Source organism: Acanthochromis polyacanthus, chromosome 14 (assembly GCF_021347895.1).
Source record: "Acanthochromis polyacanthus isolate Apoly-LR-REF ecotype Palm Island chromosome 14, KAUST_Apoly_ChrSc, whole genome shotgun sequence".
Taxonomy (NCBI): Eukaryota; Metazoa; Chordata; class Actinopteri; family Pomacentridae; genus Acanthochromis; species Acanthochromis polyacanthus.
This window is the reverse complement of record NC_067126.1, coordinates 38316173-38334918: the sequence shown is the minus strand read 5'-3', so window position 1 is coordinate 38334918 and position 18746 is coordinate 38316173. Positions and strand designations below refer to the sequence as shown.

Genomic DNA, 18746 nt, shown 5'->3' with positions numbered 1-18746 from the left:
CACGGGCTGATTACTGGTGCACACTCTTTCAGGAAATGTCACGACTGTGGATGAGCCTATAATCCATACCCGTTGAGGTTAATCTTCTTTTCAGATCATCCAGAAGTGGCTCGAAACACTTGGTCCAGCGGCACAGTGGAAGAAGGTGATGTGTCAAGTCAAGAGCAAAGTCAAAATTGGAGAAAAATCTTTGCGTGAGCAGAGATGGAAGAAGTACCGTCGAGTTTGTTGCAAATCAAAGTCCTGTATTCAGAACAGAGAAACAGACGGAGAGAGAGAGAGACAGATAGACAGATAGATAGATAGATAGATAGATAGATAGAGTGGGTAGGCAGGTAGGTAGATAGGCAGACAGATAGATAGAGACAGACGGACAGACTATGGATAGATAGACTACGGACGGGCGGTCAGACGGACAGACAGACGGACGGACAGACGATGGATAGACTACCAACGGACGGACAGACAGACAGATGAGTTGACAGATGGATGGACAGACTATTGATAGACAGACTACGGACGGACGGAGTATGGATAGATAGACTACAGATGGATGGACAGTTAGACGGTCAGACAGACAGATGAGTTGACAGATGGATGGACAGACTATTGATAGACAGACTACGGACGGACGGAGTATGGATAGATAGACTACAGATGGATGGACAGTTAGACGGTCAGACAGACAGATGAGTTGACAGACGGACGGACAGACTATAGATAGACTATAGATGGATGGACAGACAGACTATGGATAGATGGACTATAGATGGATGGACGGACGGACAGACTATGGATAGACAGACTATGGATAGACAGACAGATAGATGGATGGACAGACTATGGATAGATAGATAGAAAACTGAATCAGATTCCATATTTTTATGTAAAAAACTTTATTTTTGTACACATTACACGTTTATTAGTCATTTACACAGCTGCACGTTACGATAACACTGTTAACATGGTGACAGAGTCATCGTTATAAAAGGAATATGTTCACATGTTGAAACATCAGAGACACGAGTCATTTACATCCTACAGTACGACTGCTTACAATATCTACAAGGTTACTTACATGACAGAAGATTGTGTGATGATGATTGGCTTCTTGTCCTGGTGGCAGATGTTGAAGGACAGTGGCTGAAATTGTATGCAGACACAAATAAAAGCGGCATACATATAAAATAAAAATTGGACACAAACTGCAAAAGGCATGACATTGTCACAAGGGTCTGCTGCGCCAGCGTTTTTCGCTCGTGTGGACGTCTAGAAGAACAGCAAAGGACAAGAAGCATGTAATGTAAACAAGCAGCTACAACGTGATCTATGCGTGTGACTGTGACCTCGAAGCAGACACGAATGTCAGACCGGCCGACAACAGACGACAGCCGCAAGATCGTAATCAGCTGCAGCTGTGAGGGTCCGTTGGAGGGGTCAAAAAGGGTCAAGTACAACAAGTCCAGAGAGAAATGGATGAGAAGACCAAAGAAAACACTGAAATTAGTCTGTCAGGAGGCTTCAGATTGAGGAACAGGACCGCAGCCAGATAAGTAGTCGCAGCAGGACGGAGCGTTTCTTAAGAATCGCTGGTAACCTTAAAGTTTGTCAGCAGCAGGAGACGCAGCTTGAGATTGTCCTTCCAAAGAGCATATGTTGTTTATCAGCTTGCTTTTCCTGTTCTTTCATTTGTATTACATATGACATCTAAAAGCAGACCATTTGATCAAATCCCTGGGCCGCCTGCCTCGGAGCATTTTTCCACTGAAACGTGTTTTCACTTATTTCTGGATCCCAGAGCTATAGAGGGTTCATGCTCTCTGCCTTTCTTCCCTCACCACTGTTTTTTTAACTCACGTCTGCCTGGTCAGACATTTACAAACAAAATCCAAAGATCCTCATCGTTGGAGCTCTTGAAAAGGCAGAAAAATCACCTGCCAGTGGAAAAATAGTTGAAATGAACCTTCTACTCGACCTTCAGACTGTGAAAGACTATTTCTACATCGATAATATATACAGAAGTACTACGTTTGGCCACCTTAAAGGAATAGTTTGACATATTGTTTTCTGGCAGAGATTTAGATGTGAAAATTGCAACTGTCTTTATATCATTAGATTTAACGCTATAGTAACAGCCACTTAGCGTAGCTGAAAACAAGGACAGACAGATCCCCTGGTTCTGTCCAGTAGTTACATACAATTCACAATTAATTTAGAAAACTGTTTTAATCCCGTAACAAGTTCCTACTCCTTTTCTTATTCTTTATTTTTTCCCCCCGACGCACCAAATGACTCTTTATATACCCCCTACTACTGCTATTAATATGATGGATCAGACTGCAAGCTTTCTGGATTCACTGTTCCAAGTAAATTTCCCCAATTAAATTGATGAATTTGGATGTAAAAACGTGTTTTGATACGATAAAGTTCTGCTGTCGGTCTGCCCGGTGCCTGACCGCCTGTCAGAGTCGCTGTGGACCGAAAGGATTACTGCTGCTCGTGTTAGTTTTCCCAGTAAAGCTCTTGAGTTAACACATTTTCGTTAAATTTGTACAAAAACCAAAGAGTTAAAATGACAATTTGCCATATATTGAGCTGGTGGCCCATGTTTTCTGTCTTTGATTTGACACTCCAAACCTCTTAGCCTTTTAGCGTCATTTTTGTGGATTCATTTTTCAACCACCACCACAGAAATAGAGAGAACTCAGAAGTGTGTGTTGTGTAGTTTAACACAGTAAAAATGCCATAAATCATTAGAAAAATATTTGAATTTCTTTGATGATCTATTTCACAAAAATCCACAAAACACCAGAATGAACTTGTACAATGTTTTTCCAAGAACTCAGAGCGGTTACCAATGCTGGAAAAAATGGCGGTGCCACATACTGTAGATGTTTTACTGCTTAGATTTCGGTGTGCTTCTGTACTTGTCTACTATCTGCTCTGTGTAAACACCACCTGCAGTTCAACCGAGTCAAACTGATAATTCACGAGTTTTGTTGCATCTGTTGAGTCTTGTTTCCAGCTGAGTAGCAGAATCTAGAGAATTTTTTATAGAATCTGATTAGTCTGGGGCCTCTACGGCGGATAAGTGGTTAGCACTGTCACCTTACAGCTAGAAGATTCCCAGTTTGCATCCTGGACTGGGATCTTTCTGTGTGGAGTTTGCATGTTCTCCCTGTTCCTGCGTGGGTTGTCACCCAGTACTCCAGCATCCTCCGAGCCTAGCCGCGCTATACCCATGTTCTGAAGGCACAAGGGTCTAGGACCGCTGGACAGGGAGGGAGGCGGGCTAAAAGGTTGTCTTTCAAATCACTCTGCGGCAATTGGGTAGGTATACAACCAATCAGCGCAACGAATAGGCTGACGTAGTTCCTAGAGCGCCAGCGGATTGTGGCTAAGTCCCATTAGCTTCCCAACCAGCGGAGCCAACTGGTATATTAAGGATTTGCCATATCCCGTCGGCATAAGTCCAAATACGTCTTTCTTCTCAATGAAACACTTCAGTGCCGTCCTTTGTTTATCTTTCAAGTTGAATTTTAGCTTCAAATCTTTAAGGGCTGTGGCCAAAGCCGAGTCTAAAGATAACGGTTTATTGTGTGCCGGTTGTTTCTGTCAGAATCGTCACGCCTCTGTCGTCACTTAGTTACGCCCGCCTTCTGACTCTACACTTCATGGTGATTGGTCCGGCCAGTTTTAGGAGAATCCAGCCTCGAGCCTTATGGAGGGTAACTAGACCCACCCTGGCAGAGAATTAAATTCGTTGCCGTGGGTTGTCTAGCGCGGCTAGGCTAGCATCCTCCCACACTGAGGTTCATTGGTGATTCCAAATTGTCTGTAGGTGTGAATGTGAGTGTGATTGTTTGTCTCTATGTAACAGACTGTTACCTGTCCAGGTGTCCCCTGCCTTCACCCTCAGTCAGCTGTGATAGACTCCAGCCCCCTGTGACCCTTATGAGGATTAAGAGGCGTGTAGAAAATGGATGGACGGATGATTAGTGCAAATGTTTTTGGGGTTTTTTCCTGGCGAATTTTTAAATGAGACATATAAGTGATTTTGATAAAATATCAAAGTTTTAAGCTGAGATACGTTTTATTTTCCTGTCAGAACGGCAAATCACAGGTAAGCAGTTCAATCTCTTGAGACCAGAGCTTTGGTTGGGCTGTTTTTTTAGATTTCTTCTATTTATCTGGGATAAGGAGTAACCAATAAATATAATAATGTGGATAATATCTAATATGTCATTAAATGTATATTATATTAATATTATATTGTTATTGTTGTTATTTTTATTTATTACTATAATTATTATTGTGATTATTTTTATTAATATTATTATTATGAACAATATGCTCTTTGTGGGGAAAAAAAAAGATGTCCACATACGTAAATGCCAAGTCCTAGGAGGTTAAAGACTACTGAAAAATCATACGACTATTTCTACTTTTACAGTTTGTTACTCTTATAAATACTGTAATATTGCAAGATGTTTAATGACAGCATACTTTTAAAACCCATAGGGCAGTTTTGGGGCCGTGTTTAGTTGATTTTTTTATCTAACTCTCTGCCAGAAAGAAAATAAGTGTCTTTCCCAAAACTCTGAACTATTCCTTTAATGGATAGTAGTACTCTAATACACAGAATGACCCATTGGTGTTGCTTTAAACTTGTAAAAGTTGGCCTTTGTGGACCACGACATTTATTAAAAGTGTACTTTAAATTAAATAGCACCATTATCTAGCAGCTCTCACTGTCTCTTTCAGAAGACCTAAAGATTAAATCTGAGCATTAGAGCCAAAGTTGACTAAGAGACGTCACTTCAACTATATACATATTCACAGTTTATGTTCTTCCCTTTAAAGAATGGACAGATGCAGCGCAACATTACGCCTCTAAGCAAAAGCGCTAATTGGTACATGTGTTTGTCAGCATTTCAAGTAATAGGATGCGGTCCAGGTTTCCCTACAGGGAGACGTCCAGCAGATGAGCAGCAAACGTGGTGTCACAGCGAGCTCACAAGAGAAGGCACCGAGGAAGGAGGAAGAACAGTCCACCTCTCTGCCCAGCCAGGCAGGAACAGACTTACTGCTGAGGTTATCAGAGCGGTTTGCTGAAAGACAGTCCTTTCTAAACAGTGAAGTCCAGCCTCTGAGAACCAGTAAGTCTTGATGCAGAGCGTCACTTTTTAGCAGAGAGGCTTGTTTCTGTCAAGCAGAAGAGGCATATTAGAAAGAAAACTTCAGATTTAACAAAATATACAATATTCTACAGCTTACTGCTGCATATGCGCTCCATTTCCCCCTCTTATTATCTCTAACGTTTAACCCTTGTGTCGTCCTGCAGGTCAAACTGACCCGTATTAAAGTTTGAAAATGTGGGAAAAAAATATATCGTTATATTTTCACAGTGAAACTTCTGATGTCCACATTTTTGGGAAATCTTTGAACACTTTTTGATGGAAAAAAAATGTTATAAATGTTTAAGATATTTTTAGGATTTTTTTTTAAGATTTTACTAATTTTTTGAAAATATTTGCAAGAATTTTCTTGCCAAATTCGGGGGATTTTTCAAATGAAACTTTTAATGAATTATTGGAATCTTCTTCCTGGAGGTTTTGCAAATTTTCAGAAATTTGGGGAATTTTTTTTGCTGAATTTTTGGATTTTTTTCAGACAAAGAAACAATATTTTTTGGTGCCCGTAAATGAGGACAACAGGAGGGTTTTGCTAAATGAAATTGTCATCGAGGTCTTGGAAATGTCTAATTTCACTTTGAATTATGTGCACTATGCTCTGATCCCGCTGGTGAGCCAGCCTTTAGTGGTTTGAAATGTTGGGAAATATGTTAATTCACTTGCTTGCAGAGAGTCAGATGAAAAGATTGATCCCACTCTGTCTCCATGCAAAATTTGACACCAGAGCCAGCAGCCACTTAGCTGAGTTAAGACTGAAACCAGGGTTCTGCCAAAGGTAAGAAAAGCCGCAGAAAAACAGAGGTGTAAAAACATCTTTGTTTTTGTTTGGTTTTATGAGGACACATGTGCCCAGATTAATTCTTGACCTGAAGTAAGTAACAGCTCCCAGACATGAAAGTGTCCAGCAGCTAACCTCACATTTAAACAGCAATTTGTCCTTTTAACATTTTGCTTTTTGTTCTTGCTAAACAAACAAGATAAAGGCTATTAATTAGATGGTTTTGGAGCTGCTAGAAGGCAGATTTTGTTACCTTTGGACAGAGCTGGGCTTTCTTTTTACTCCTTTTTCCAGTCTAAATGCTAAGCTAACTGGCTGCAGCTTCATATTTACAATTAATGATGGTACCATTTAATTCCAGCTAGAAAAAATAAGCATATTTCCCAAAATAGTGAACAAATCCTAAAAGATTATTTAGAACAATTTCATATTATCGCTCCTGTGACATCTTCAGGGACCTAAAAACTCCTGAGTTAGATAGTGGGGGATCATAAATCATTATCTTTTCCCATTGCGTGCTCAGTTTCTTTCCATCCAGTTTTACAGTGCGGTCTGCAGCAACCAGCTGCCTTATAAGAACCTCTCAGAAGTGGAAATCCAAACCTTTCTTTGTAGTAAGTGTTGTTTTTCTGCGTGTATGTGCAGTATTCATATGCTGTATTTAACATATAAACATCCACAACAATTTCTTTATATGAAAGTTCATGATTAAATTCTGCTATTTTTCATTATAAAATCACTGATCACACATAACTGAGAAGTAACTGAGAAGATGTTGAGGGTTGTGAGTATAAAAGCCATCAAATAGCGTTCAGATATAGAATAAATACCTTGTTTCTGCCTGGAAAGCTTCATGTCTGCGTGGAGGAGCTCTCTCTGCGGGTGTCCAGGACACTGCAGAAGATGCAGGTGCAACACATTAGATTTAACATTTCGAGATGAATCAGTTACTTTATTTATTGCACCAACAAGCACCCACACTTTAACCCGGCTCTACGTGGCCTGAAGGACCGGTGTAGTGGCGATCTACAGCCAAGACAACACTTGAAAACAACCGCCGCCATCGCACACAAACACACACTGCTACTGCCGGGCCGCTGGCAGAGGAAGGAATGTCTGCATCTCGTAATGGATTCAGTCTCGCTGCATCAGCTCCAGGCCTGGCTGGTGAAGATTTAGGGATGATAAATCTGTCTCCACACTGGTTTGGCATCGCTCGAGCTCCTCGTCTCCTCCAGCTCTCCACTAAACCCTCTTTGTTTTCACTCCAGTCGTGTCAGCATCCCGTATCTCAAACTCACTTCCCCGTTTCCTCATATCCTGGCTTGTTTGGCCCGTGTCTTTATCTCATCACAGACTGAAAAGGGGGAAACACTCACGCTTGATGATGCCGCACGAAGTCTGCAAACTGCCGGTCCTTAGCGTAGAGTTCAATGATGCGTATCCTGTCTTGGATTTCCTGCAGGAGCACATCAGTCGAGAGGAAGGATTACATCAAAGGCAGATAAAGAGTAAACTGAAGAGGCTGAGGTTCAATCAAAACTTGACATTTAGAAGAAGAAAAAAAAAGAGGAGAAGATAAGTTTGCTTTAAAAGCCAGATGCTGATAGAAATAAGTTTATCTAAAATTTTAAATGGATACAATTTGGGTGTATAAAGGATTCAAGGGCTTTTTAGCAATATGCAGCTGCAACAAAACAACAAGTTGTCAGTGCAATGACATTCTTCCTTTTCTGTGATGAACCTATTTACAGATTATATTCATTTACATGCACTCAAATCTGCTCATATACACTGATGGAACAAGAACAGTGCAAAATAAAGGAAAAATAAAGGTTTCTGGTGCAGAATAAATTGATGTCCTGCACTTATGAGCAACTCTAAAAATGAAATTAGGTACTTAAAGATGCATTTTTGTCTGTTTTTAAGAGAATTGTTCGCACTACAACAGTGTTTCAGCCTTAAAAAAATGAGCTTTTCCACATCTTTACACTTTAAAAGTTTTGCAATCTCTAGTTTGGTAAAGACTGCACTGTAAAATTTTTTTTCTACATTTACGGTAAAGAAATGTACTGATATAGTTGATTTTAGGGCTGAAAAACATTCTTAACATTCTAAAAATTTTAAAATTTACATGCAAATGAAGTTTATGTAACTTATAACAAATATTACAGCATTTTTCCATCATTAGCACAACAGTTAGTGTATTTAACATTAAATATATGCATTTTTTTTTTACACAAAATTGTTCTTAAAGCTGTCACAAATATTAAAACATGTCTGTTTTTAACACAAAAATACATAAATTTGACCGGTCACTGTAATTTTTACAGTTATAAATGCAGAAAATGCCACGTTACTTCTTATAAATATTGTAACGCTTCCATTATCAGCACAACTATATGAACATTTAACTGGGAAAAACTCTATTCATATCGTGATCCAAGTACAAAAATTACAGTATTTTTGTACATATTATGGCATTTTTCCATTAAAAATTGTGCAGGAGTTGGGAAATGTACTTTTTCAAGAGGTAAAAATCTTTAAAAAACACACTTTCCTCCTATTTATAGTTATATAAACTGCATCAAACTGTTTCAGAGTTTACAGATTTTTATCGTCATGATCTGACAATTGTCCACAAACATTGTTTTACAGTGTGTGAACTCTTATTGTAAACGCTCACACAGTCATTAAACTGGATTTGATTTAGTCAGAAACCATCATGCTATAAAATTATGCTTCCCTCAGCATCACAGCACAACAGTTTGGCTTAATATTTTACTAAATAACAACGACAATGCAGTAAAGAAAACAGAAATGCCTTCTTAAAGCACTCCAGGCGTCCTTTCTAACTGAAGCATTCAGCCCACCTCCTTGGTCAGTTCGCTGTTCTCATAGATGTGTCGTATCTCCTCGCTGCTGAAGTCGGTGGAGGCCTCGGCACTGGCGCTGCTGTACACAGGAGCCTCAGGATAGCGGCGGTAGTAGTGGCTGTAGCCCGTGGTGGCCTCGCTCTCGTACATGGGGTTGTACTTGGTCGCCCTCTCCAAAGATGGGAGACTTTCTGCTCGCCTGCAAAGCGACAGAAAACAACAACCGTCAGTGAGGAAGCCGTAAAAGAGCATGGATTAACCTCAGCTGACTTTCCTGAAGCCTGAGTCAGAGCCCGGACTGCCAGAAACCCCACTGCGCTAGGTGTTCAAGGCTTTTTGGGAACAGATCAGCACCGTATCTGTTGAGTTAACTAGCTCGGTTTAACATGGTGATTCTCCACAGGCAGCTTGGCGCCGACGGACGGCAAACAGACACTTTGGTGTGTGTTTAAGGAGAGACAAAGAAAAGGAAGGAGGAAACAGGACGAGACGAAAGAAAACACTCCGAGACGGGTGGCTGCACTGCTGTAAGCTAAGAAGGATAAGGTGATGGTGCAGAGGATAATTTTGGCCGTCTAGCTGGGATTTCTCAACTTATGTGCTCTCCTCAGAAAATAACCAGGCTTCTTTAACCTAAAGCTGATTACATGGAGCAGAGAAAGTCTTGAAATACACTACATTTAAGCATTTCTGTTGACAGTCAAATAGAAACAGTAGGGTCTGTTTATATTCAGCAGCTAACAGCTTTTGTACACAATAAAACGATATTGCTTTAATTTCTCACTTAAATTTTGGCCTAATTGTGTTAAATGTCTTCAGCAATCTTTGTCACTACACGGTAAACAGTATTTGCTGCTTCTGCTGGCTCCGAGCCTTAAAGCTGCTGTCCGGAGTTTGAATCGCAGCGTCTCCCAAAACACTGTTGGTCCCTCCCTCTGATTTCGCCCCTTTATTTGTGCACGCGCGCAGTACATGAGAGAAGTGCCCGGAGTGCTGCAGCATCTTGCCTGTTTTGCTGTTTTCCCCTCTTCTACATTTAGTACATTTAGTAAATAATAAAGGAATTATGTTAGAATGCTGTATTGAGTCTAACTTGTCCTAATACCAAAATAACATGAATCTGCTAGGACGAACGAGTAAAGTTTCAATATGTGATTACACTCGTGCATCCCTCTGGATGACGTTGTTTATCAAACTTAGTGCATTTACGCGTGTATATGTGTTACATTGTTTATTTATTTCTATCTAGAGTTCAGAATTGCATGACTCCTCTGACGAAACAAATGTGCGCGCGGTTGCGTAGTGCGTAGCTCGCCCACCTCTGCATGGGCTTGCTTGCTGTGCGCGTAACCGTTGATTGACAGCATGACAAAGCTGAAGCTCGAACTTGATTGGTCGGCAGCGACCGGCGCTTTTTGGAATAACATGGGGGTCTATGAGAGGAAGGCGGAGCTCAGGAATAAATTTTCATATCGCGTTATACTAACTTTATATTATAGTATCGAACTAGACTAACACATTTAAGCTTTGTTAAAAAATGATACATAAATTGAAAACAAACGGAAACTCCGGACAGCAGCTTTAACCGGAGCCGTATTTAAACCTCTTACAATATGTTTTGAATGCAACTGCAATGGATGATTCTTCAAATGAACATTGCACTTATTGTACTCAATGCAGCTTGAAATATGTTGTATTTTTGGAAACGTGCAGGATTTCTACTTGGAATTAACATATTATTGTTCTGCAGGTGTAAACGGCTGAGAGTTTAAAAAGTTACAGGAGGGGGAATGTGCCTCTAAGAGCAATAACTAGCTCATATTTGAGAATCAGCAAACATGTGTACACTCTTTTTAGCTAACAACATGACATGTATGTTAACTCAAAAATACTAAACAGCACTTATAGGATTCTAAAATAAGTCTCCAAGCTCTGTGTTTTTTAAGTGACATCACACAGATTGCATGCTTTTACAACTCCTTGATAACCTATATAATCTATATTAGTGCTGTCAAATGATTACATTCTTAATCAGATTAATCACAGAGTTTATGTGGATTAACTTTGATTAATCACGATTAAATATCTTACCTTCTTATCAATATTAATCGCATTTCATTTTGCACAAGAAAACAGACTCAAAAAGAAGGAAATATATACATATATCTCTCTATAAATATATATATGACCAAATTATACTGTGAGAATAACAGCCAACAAATCATATCGTGTAAATTTACCTGACTGCCGTAAAATATTATATAGAATACAAATTTACCTGACCAATTTAAATATTAAGGTTATGACCCTAAAATGTTTTAGAAAATACAAAGTTAACATGAAGACACCACAAAATGATTAATTATAGAACTTTAGCTTTGGGTATTTTGAGTCATTCTGCAGCGGATGCAGACGGGTTAATTGCATTAAAATTTTTAATGCAGATTAATCATGGTGATGGATTAATCTGTATAAAATTTTTTAATGCAGATTAATCATGATGATGGATTAATCTGCATTAACACGTTAATTTTGACAGCCCTAACACATAAATACCGGGCTTTGCAAAAGTTCTATTACATTCAGTTTCATGATCTTCACAGACGTTTACATGTCGGAGTGAAAAATTCCATTAAATAAACTGAAAGTTCTACCTTATAGGCAGGTGACCTTGATACAATTTATTTTCTCCGGTGAAGTTGTATCAAGATGGAAGTCAAAAGAGTTGAGATATCTGCTCTCCTTTGTGCTGAACATCAGCCGGATGACCGTCCACTGAGTCGCGGAGAGGCTAAAGAATGGTGAAGATCTTTCAGGTCTTCACCATTCTTGGAAGATCACTGAAAGATCTTCACCATTCTTGAGCCTCTCCGCGACTCTGTGGACGGTCATCCGGCTGATGTTCAGCTGCTTGGCTCTGTCAGACTTGTTGTGGTCAGCATGAAGGAGAGCAGATATCTCAACTCTTTTGACTTCCATCTTGATACAACTTCACCGGAGAAAAAAACTGTATTAAGGACACCTGCCTATAAGGTAGAACTTTCAGTTTATTTAATGGAATTTTTCACTCCGACATGTAAACGTCTCTAAAGATCATGAAACCGTGTAACAGAACTTTTGCAAAGCCCGGTATATATGACTGGTATTCCTCACCTTATGGGGTCCTCTGACTCGTCCTTGTCGTATTGGTCTCGTAGCGTCCTGGCCAGGAAGAAGATGACTCCAGAAGCCACCAATAGGAATCCAGCTACAGAGGCGATCGCTATGCTGACCACCAGCGGCTCGGACACGTACTCCTCACAGTGCTCTCCTCTGTACCACCAGTTCTCTCCAACGCGGCACCTGAAAATGTACGATGGAAATCTATTTCCACTGCTGGAAGAACTAAGAACAGAAAACTGGGCAAACAAATAACATCAAACCCCATCATGTTGTTCTGTTTCTCACTCTTTTTTAATGATTAAAGGCTGTAAAAACTAATGACCGAATACTCGGCGATGTTTGGATTTTGTAGGTTCTTAATATGCCTGTAATGCTGCGTTAAATCGTTAATGCTTTGTTTGGGGAAAAAAACTCTTCCCGTGTTTGTTTCCTGTCTCCATGGAGCAGCGGTTGGACGACGTGAGGTAAATAAGAATCCAGCAGCATCTGGAGCTGCCTGTGTTTTATGATGGTGTAGTGGGTGTGAAACAAAGGTTAGCACTCACTCCGTGTCTGTTCATAATCACTCCGGTTCACCACGTACAAAAGGCCGAGCAGAGCCAGCAAACATGTTTCTGTCACTGATCTGGATTAGTGGCACGTCATTTCAACGCATCTGACACGCATTAAGTCATGCAAATGTCAGAAATCTCAGAAATCTTGTATATAATTCTAAAAAGTATTGTTTATTTAAAAAAAGGTCATTGGAAAATAATATGATGTGTTCTACAGTTTCTAATTATGTATTTTGAACAATTTACTGTTAGTTTACAGATGTTCCCTTTTTTTGTATAATTACAGATAATAAATAATAAAACCAAACAGAAAAACATAATAATTAAAATGTTAACCATAAAGAAACAGGCCAAACCTGTAAATAGCATCTACATGAAAAATCTGTATTTTTATAAATAGTAATTCATCTTTTTCTATTTTATTTAAATAAGATAAAAATGTAATCATTTCACAGATATTTGCCATTATTTGAAATGAAACTTGTGCATAATAAAGGCTGAAAAATGACCATAAAATGACACTATTTTTTATCACATTTAAATCAGATTTTTTCCCAGATATTTGCCATTACTCGAAAGAAAATTTGTGAATATTAAAGGTTGAAAAATTAGAAACAATTCTGATCTTAAAATGACACTATTTTTTTATCGTATTTAAATCAGAAAAAATATTAGTTTCTGGATATTTGACAAATATGTATATCAAAATTTAATTTATTCACAAACTGATTCAGCCTGTTTTGTTAAATAACAGATCACATCTGGTAAAATCTCATACATATTCATTTAAACTGTACATAATGTCTACATCAAAAGTCTTTTTTATTTTACAAATAAAAATCTGTTCTTTTACAAAGGGTGATCGTAAAATTACACAATGTTTCTGTATTTAAATCTTCTCAAACATAACTACTTCTGAGATCTTTACCATTTTTCACAGTTTTAAACTTCACAGCGCTCCATCTTTTTTATACGTATTTTTTCTGGCACTTTTTCCACCAAATTTCCACCATTTTTTACAAGATTTTTTACAGTACAGGGCTGAAAACTGGATCAATTAAATCTGGGCAATTACACCTCTGTAAATGGCATTCATTGTTTTTATTTATTGTTGCGCGTTAAACGCCTGTGGGTGCAAATAAATTAGCGTAACGTTCTGCCAAGGTGTGAGCGCTGACTTCATATATGAATCTCTGAAGATGGTTAATTGTTTTTTACAGGCAGCAAAGGTGTAAAACTAAAGCTTTACTTCATCGAGCTGTTTATGACCTTAATTCCTGAGCTTATCTAGAATATGTGGAGCCAGATTTAACAAACAACTCGAGGGTACATCCTTCGTCTCCACACGATCAACCTCCAGCAAAGCAGAGCAGCTTTGAAACCATAAAGTCTGGCCTCCTGCGTGAACTGTAATAACACTTAAAAATCTGTTTAGTGTTATGCGGTAAAGCACTCGACTCGCAAACCTGCAAACTCAGACACTCTTTCCCGCACACACAGACGCAGATCGCTTCCCCTCAATCCCCACCCACCTGCAGATGGCTCCCTGGCCGGGGATGATGTCACACTTGCCGTCATTGAGGCAGAAGTCTGTCTGCAGCTCGCAGATGCTCTGACAGGGAAGGCCGTCCACGCTGAAGTAGCCGGCGTTACAGACGCACTCGGCCTCCCCAGACCACTTGTTCACTTTACACTCTGCGTACTCGTTGCACGCCTGGAACTTGCAGGGATCGGCCTGGTCACCTGGAAATGAAAGGAGCAGCAGAGTGTCGAGTTGAGGCACGAGGAGAAACCGTGGCAGATGTTTTTTCAATCAGGTTCCTGTTATGACTGAGTGAGCCTTGCATAAAAAGTAAACTTTTTCTACTCAAACTTTTGGTTATTTCAAAGGAGAGATTGTGTAATTTGTTGATGTTGCTGGCAGGGCTCAGGATATTGTCATAGACATGTCAACATTTGACTCAGTCTAATTACAGTTGTAGGACTGTTGTTTATGCTGAAAACCAACTGTCAGTCAAATCCGGTCAAACCAGGCTGACACAATCATGATGAAGTTTTTAGTGTCAGTTTCTCATTAAATAAGACTTTTTTGTTAAACATTGCTGATTGATGATAAGCCCTTAATATTAAACTCTATGCAACAGTGCAGGTTTGAGGGACTCAAAAGTGTTTCCAAATGTTACCGACCCAACCTCCACCATCCCTACAGTCAAAACGGTAATAACTGAGGGACTTTTGAAGTCCATGGGATATATCTTGCACAGATTTTTATTAACAGGCAAAAAACTAATGTATTTTATGTTCATTATGATCATGTTTTTACAAATTCCATAATTATGTATTATGGAAACAATCATTACTAAAAATGACTGGATATCACTAAAATGTCAACTAAATAAACATAATGAGCTAAACAATAATAAAATGAGCTGATTCACAAATAGTTTGGATTGTGTTCTTTTATTAAATTGAGATAATCATGTCAGATATTTCTTTTTTTGGCAATATATCAAATTTTAGATGGAAAATAACAAATTAAATCATTTTCCACCAAGTTGTCCGTTCCAAAAACACCTCTCCAGGAAGTGTGTTAATTCCAGATCACATGACCTGCTCCGCATGATGTCATTTCCTCCTGAAGAAAAGACTGGAAGACTCCAAGACTTTCTGACTTATTTGATATAAAGTAGTCAACAGGTTTACTACAATATCTTTAGAGAGAACTTCACATTTCAATTTTACTCAATTATATGTATATAATATTTAGAAGAATCTTTCTGTAAAATGCCATGTGGTGTTTGGTTTTAGGCCTGAAAACGGCAAAAATCTCAGCTATGACACAAAATGTCCCGCAACTACATACTGACCCAAAAACAATTTGCAAATAACCAATTATGAATTTAATTCCAAATTTAACACAGAATCATAAAGTTACAACACAAATAAACCAAAAGAAAGCAAAAAATTGCATATATTATACATAAAATGGTAAGACAAGTTATCCTGCTACCTACCACATTCTGCAAAGCTCATATATATATTTCTTTAATGACTTTACTAGCATTTCTTTTTTGCAATGCAGCCTCAGCTCTAAAGCACGTTGTATTCCAGCAGTGTGTTCTGGCTGAGACACACTTTAGACACAAACCTGGACCACTGACATCAGTAGATGCTAGCATATGCTGCACAGTGAGGTCAGTATGTCCAAGTGTCCGCTGGCCCAGGTGCACTTACTGATATGTGTAAATGTCACTGTGATCCGTGGAAGCCCTGATTATCTCATCTTAGCCGATGCGACCGTGACACTGACCACTCGAGACCACGATGTCACGACAGGGATCCAACACCTGGTTTCCCAAGTCTTCTCACACACTGACACGTTTTTCAGCAGTGACTTAATGCAGAACGATCCATAGAACCATTTTCTCTGATTACACTAAATTAAGGAATAATTTAGTTGGAAATACGTCATTTGCCTTCATGCCAAGAGTTAGTAAGAAGACTGTACGCTAAAAAATGGAATTAATTCCAGAAACCAGTTTAGAACAAAGGCAGGTAAAATGTCTCTGTTGAAAGGTAATAACATTTCCCTGCCTGCTCGCACTTTGATAATACACTAATTACAAGATGTTTTGTTGTGAAGGAATGTTTTTAAGAGCAATGACTTCCAGTGTCATACTCACAGTGAGCTAACTAAATAGCTTTTCACTCCATGATGGCTACACTCATGAAAGTGGCACTGATTTTCTTCTTTCACTTGTGGCAGAAAAAATAAATAATCTAGTCCTTTAAGAGACATTAATATAAACATCAACCAGTGGATGCTGCTGATCAGAGCGCTGTGCATCAGTGAGAACCTACCCGACTCAACGTCCAGAGAGTACTTATCGATGGCCAGGTTCATGGTCTGGTAGGCGGTGTTACAGAAGTCTTCCAGGATTAGGTAAACGGTGGTGGTGACGCCTTGAGCCACAGGCCTCCCGAACTTCATCCGGCTGTTCACCACAATGCTCCCATTCCTGAAGTTCAGGATCTCCAGGTTCTCAAAGTGACTCAGGTTGGATTGCAGGTAGGGCACAAGCTGGGAAAAGATGGAAAAATGTTACAGATCAAAAAAGAAAATCACACAAGACTGGGAACACCGGAATGAAATCCACTAGTGCAGTGAATGTGGGTGTTTACCAGCTCAAGGAAGCGTTGCTCCAAAGCCTTGTACTCTGGAGAACTTTTGTTGAAGAGGTCCTCAGAGAAGATCATGTTGGTCACCCTCAGGCTGAAGAAGACCATCAGTGCTCGTCCAGGGTTCACAGGCATGGCGATACTGGCCTGGTCTGTGCCGTGGGAAATGCCGATTGGAAATCCAGTGCTGCCCTCTTCTGTGTGGTTGATGGGACCGTAACCGTAATGAACCACACCAAACCCATGGTCTCCAATGGTGGCGTCGTCCAAGCCATCGTTGGTCGTCTGAATCTGGGGGTTAAAAGGGTTGATTAATTAAGAAATGCTGTTTCTAAGTGGAAAACAACAATGCTGACTTTGTATAACTGCTAACAAACATTTTTTTTCTAAGAAATTAAGATAAATATATCGGTGATTACTTTTTTGAAGCAACAATTTTGCATTAATTTACACCAGTGGGCTTGATTGTTTGGGGTTTTCACCGACAATGTTGTTGCTGGTACTTTTATTGGTGCCAAATCTCTGGGGCCGGAACTAAAAATGGTTCAAACACGGCAAGATGTTTAATCACTAAAGGGCTGACATCAGCTTTTGCTCGGCTTAACATGTGAATCAATCAGCCTCATCATGGGACAAAGTATCGCTATCAGAACATCTGGAACAAAGAAAAAGGGATTACTATCATTTAACAGCACAGAATGGTGGTGAAATATCTTGTATCAATAATCGTAGGCCAGTAAGTAGCACAGTTCTACTTCGTCTTCAGAGGTCAACAGATGTGCTGCTACTGCTCACCGAGAGACCTAAAGATGTTTCCACAAATTTGTCCAAAAAGACATGATTCCTCTTTTAAAAGCCTTAAATGACCAGTTAAGTGATTCCTAAATGGTAAAAATTTAACTGGTAGATTGTTTTTTTTGCTTTACCTCCACCAGTGCTGGGATAATTATGTCAGGTTGTTCCTCAGGATCCGGACTGACGTCAGAGATACGAGTGAAAGGCAACTCTATCTCTGGAGACAGGGCAGTCGGTTGGGCGAGGTTTGGTACATCTGTGATCGGCAACTCTGGGTTATATGTGTTCACCAGTAAGATCTCATCCTCTGTAAGATCTGCTGTTGAGATCTCTGGCGCTTTTGTTGCCTCTGCTTCTACTTCTACAGCTGGAGCTTCAGGTGCAGTCTCTTCCTTCACCTCGCTCTCTTCAACGTCCTCTACGACATCCTCTTCAGATGAAGGTACCTCAGGATTGGTCAAAACCACGTCACTGGCTGAATCTTCCTCAGGGTGGTTGGCGTTAACGTCCTCATCTGCAGATGGAACATCTGAGATGATCGACTCTTCTGGCACCTCCTCCACTGAGTCAACAGGAATCAGAGCAGCTTCTGTTGACTCTGGCTCAGGTGCTTCACTCGCTGCTTCTACGACCTCAGGAAGTGGAACCTGGGCAGGCAGGACCTCTTCCTCTATGGTCTCAGTTGTGATTGTGGAGATCTCAAGGTCTTCTGGGATCTCTACTTCATTCAGCACCTCTTCCAGAAGTTCCTTGTCCAAAGCTGCAGTTGTAGGTTCTTCTTCCACTGCAGCAACCTCAACTTCGACTGCTTCAGCTTCCGATGTAACATCTGTACTGATGCCGACTGCTTCTGTTATTGGCATATTCTCTGAAGTAGTCTCCTCAAGAGGTGCTTCTTCTGCTTTTTCTTCTTCTCCTCCTTCTGCGGTGGTTGTTGATGGTTCGAGTAGGATCTCCAGGTCATTTGGACCTGAGCCAGAGGCCTCAGTTTCCACTGGCGGTTCAGGCAGTGTGGCGCTCTCTGGCTGCTCAGGGGTGGGAAGCTCAGCTGGGAGTTCTTCAGTTGGGGGGTTTTCTGAAGCAGGAGTCTGCACAGTGTCCTCCAGCAACAGACCCTCCTCCTCAATGCCTGGAAAAAGAAAGATGAGACGGAACTTCATCTTTACGTCTCTTTATAGAAACTGACTACTGCTTTCCAAAGTCATCA

General features: G+C 40.0%; 1 protein-coding gene across 2 annotated transcripts in view; it reads right to left on the bottom strand.

Moving 5' to 3' along the window:
- Positions 1-877: 877 nt before the first annotated feature.
- impg2a (interphotoreceptor matrix proteoglycan 2a) overlaps positions 878-18746 on the bottom strand; it is a 39826-nt gene continuing 21957 nt past the window's right edge. For both annotated transcript variants that reach the window (XM_051959215.1, XM_051959216.1), the window contains 9 exons: positions 17671-18668; positions 16748-17035; positions 16427-16646; positions 14098-14308; positions 12003-12191; positions 8847-9048; positions 7353-7432; positions 6804-6867; positions 878-5205 (listed from right to left, as the gene is read on the bottom strand). In XM_051959215.1, coding sequence (XP_051815175.1) covers positions 6825-6867; positions 7353-7432; positions 8847-9048; positions 12003-12191; positions 14098-14308; positions 16427-16646; positions 16748-17035; positions 17671-18668 — 2231 coding nt within the window. In that variant the 3' untranslated portion in view covers positions 878-5205; positions 6804-6824. The remainder of the gene's footprint in view (positions 5206-6803; positions 6868-7352; positions 7433-8846; positions 9049-12002; positions 12192-14097; positions 14309-16426; positions 16647-16747; positions 17036-17670; positions 18669-18746) is intronic.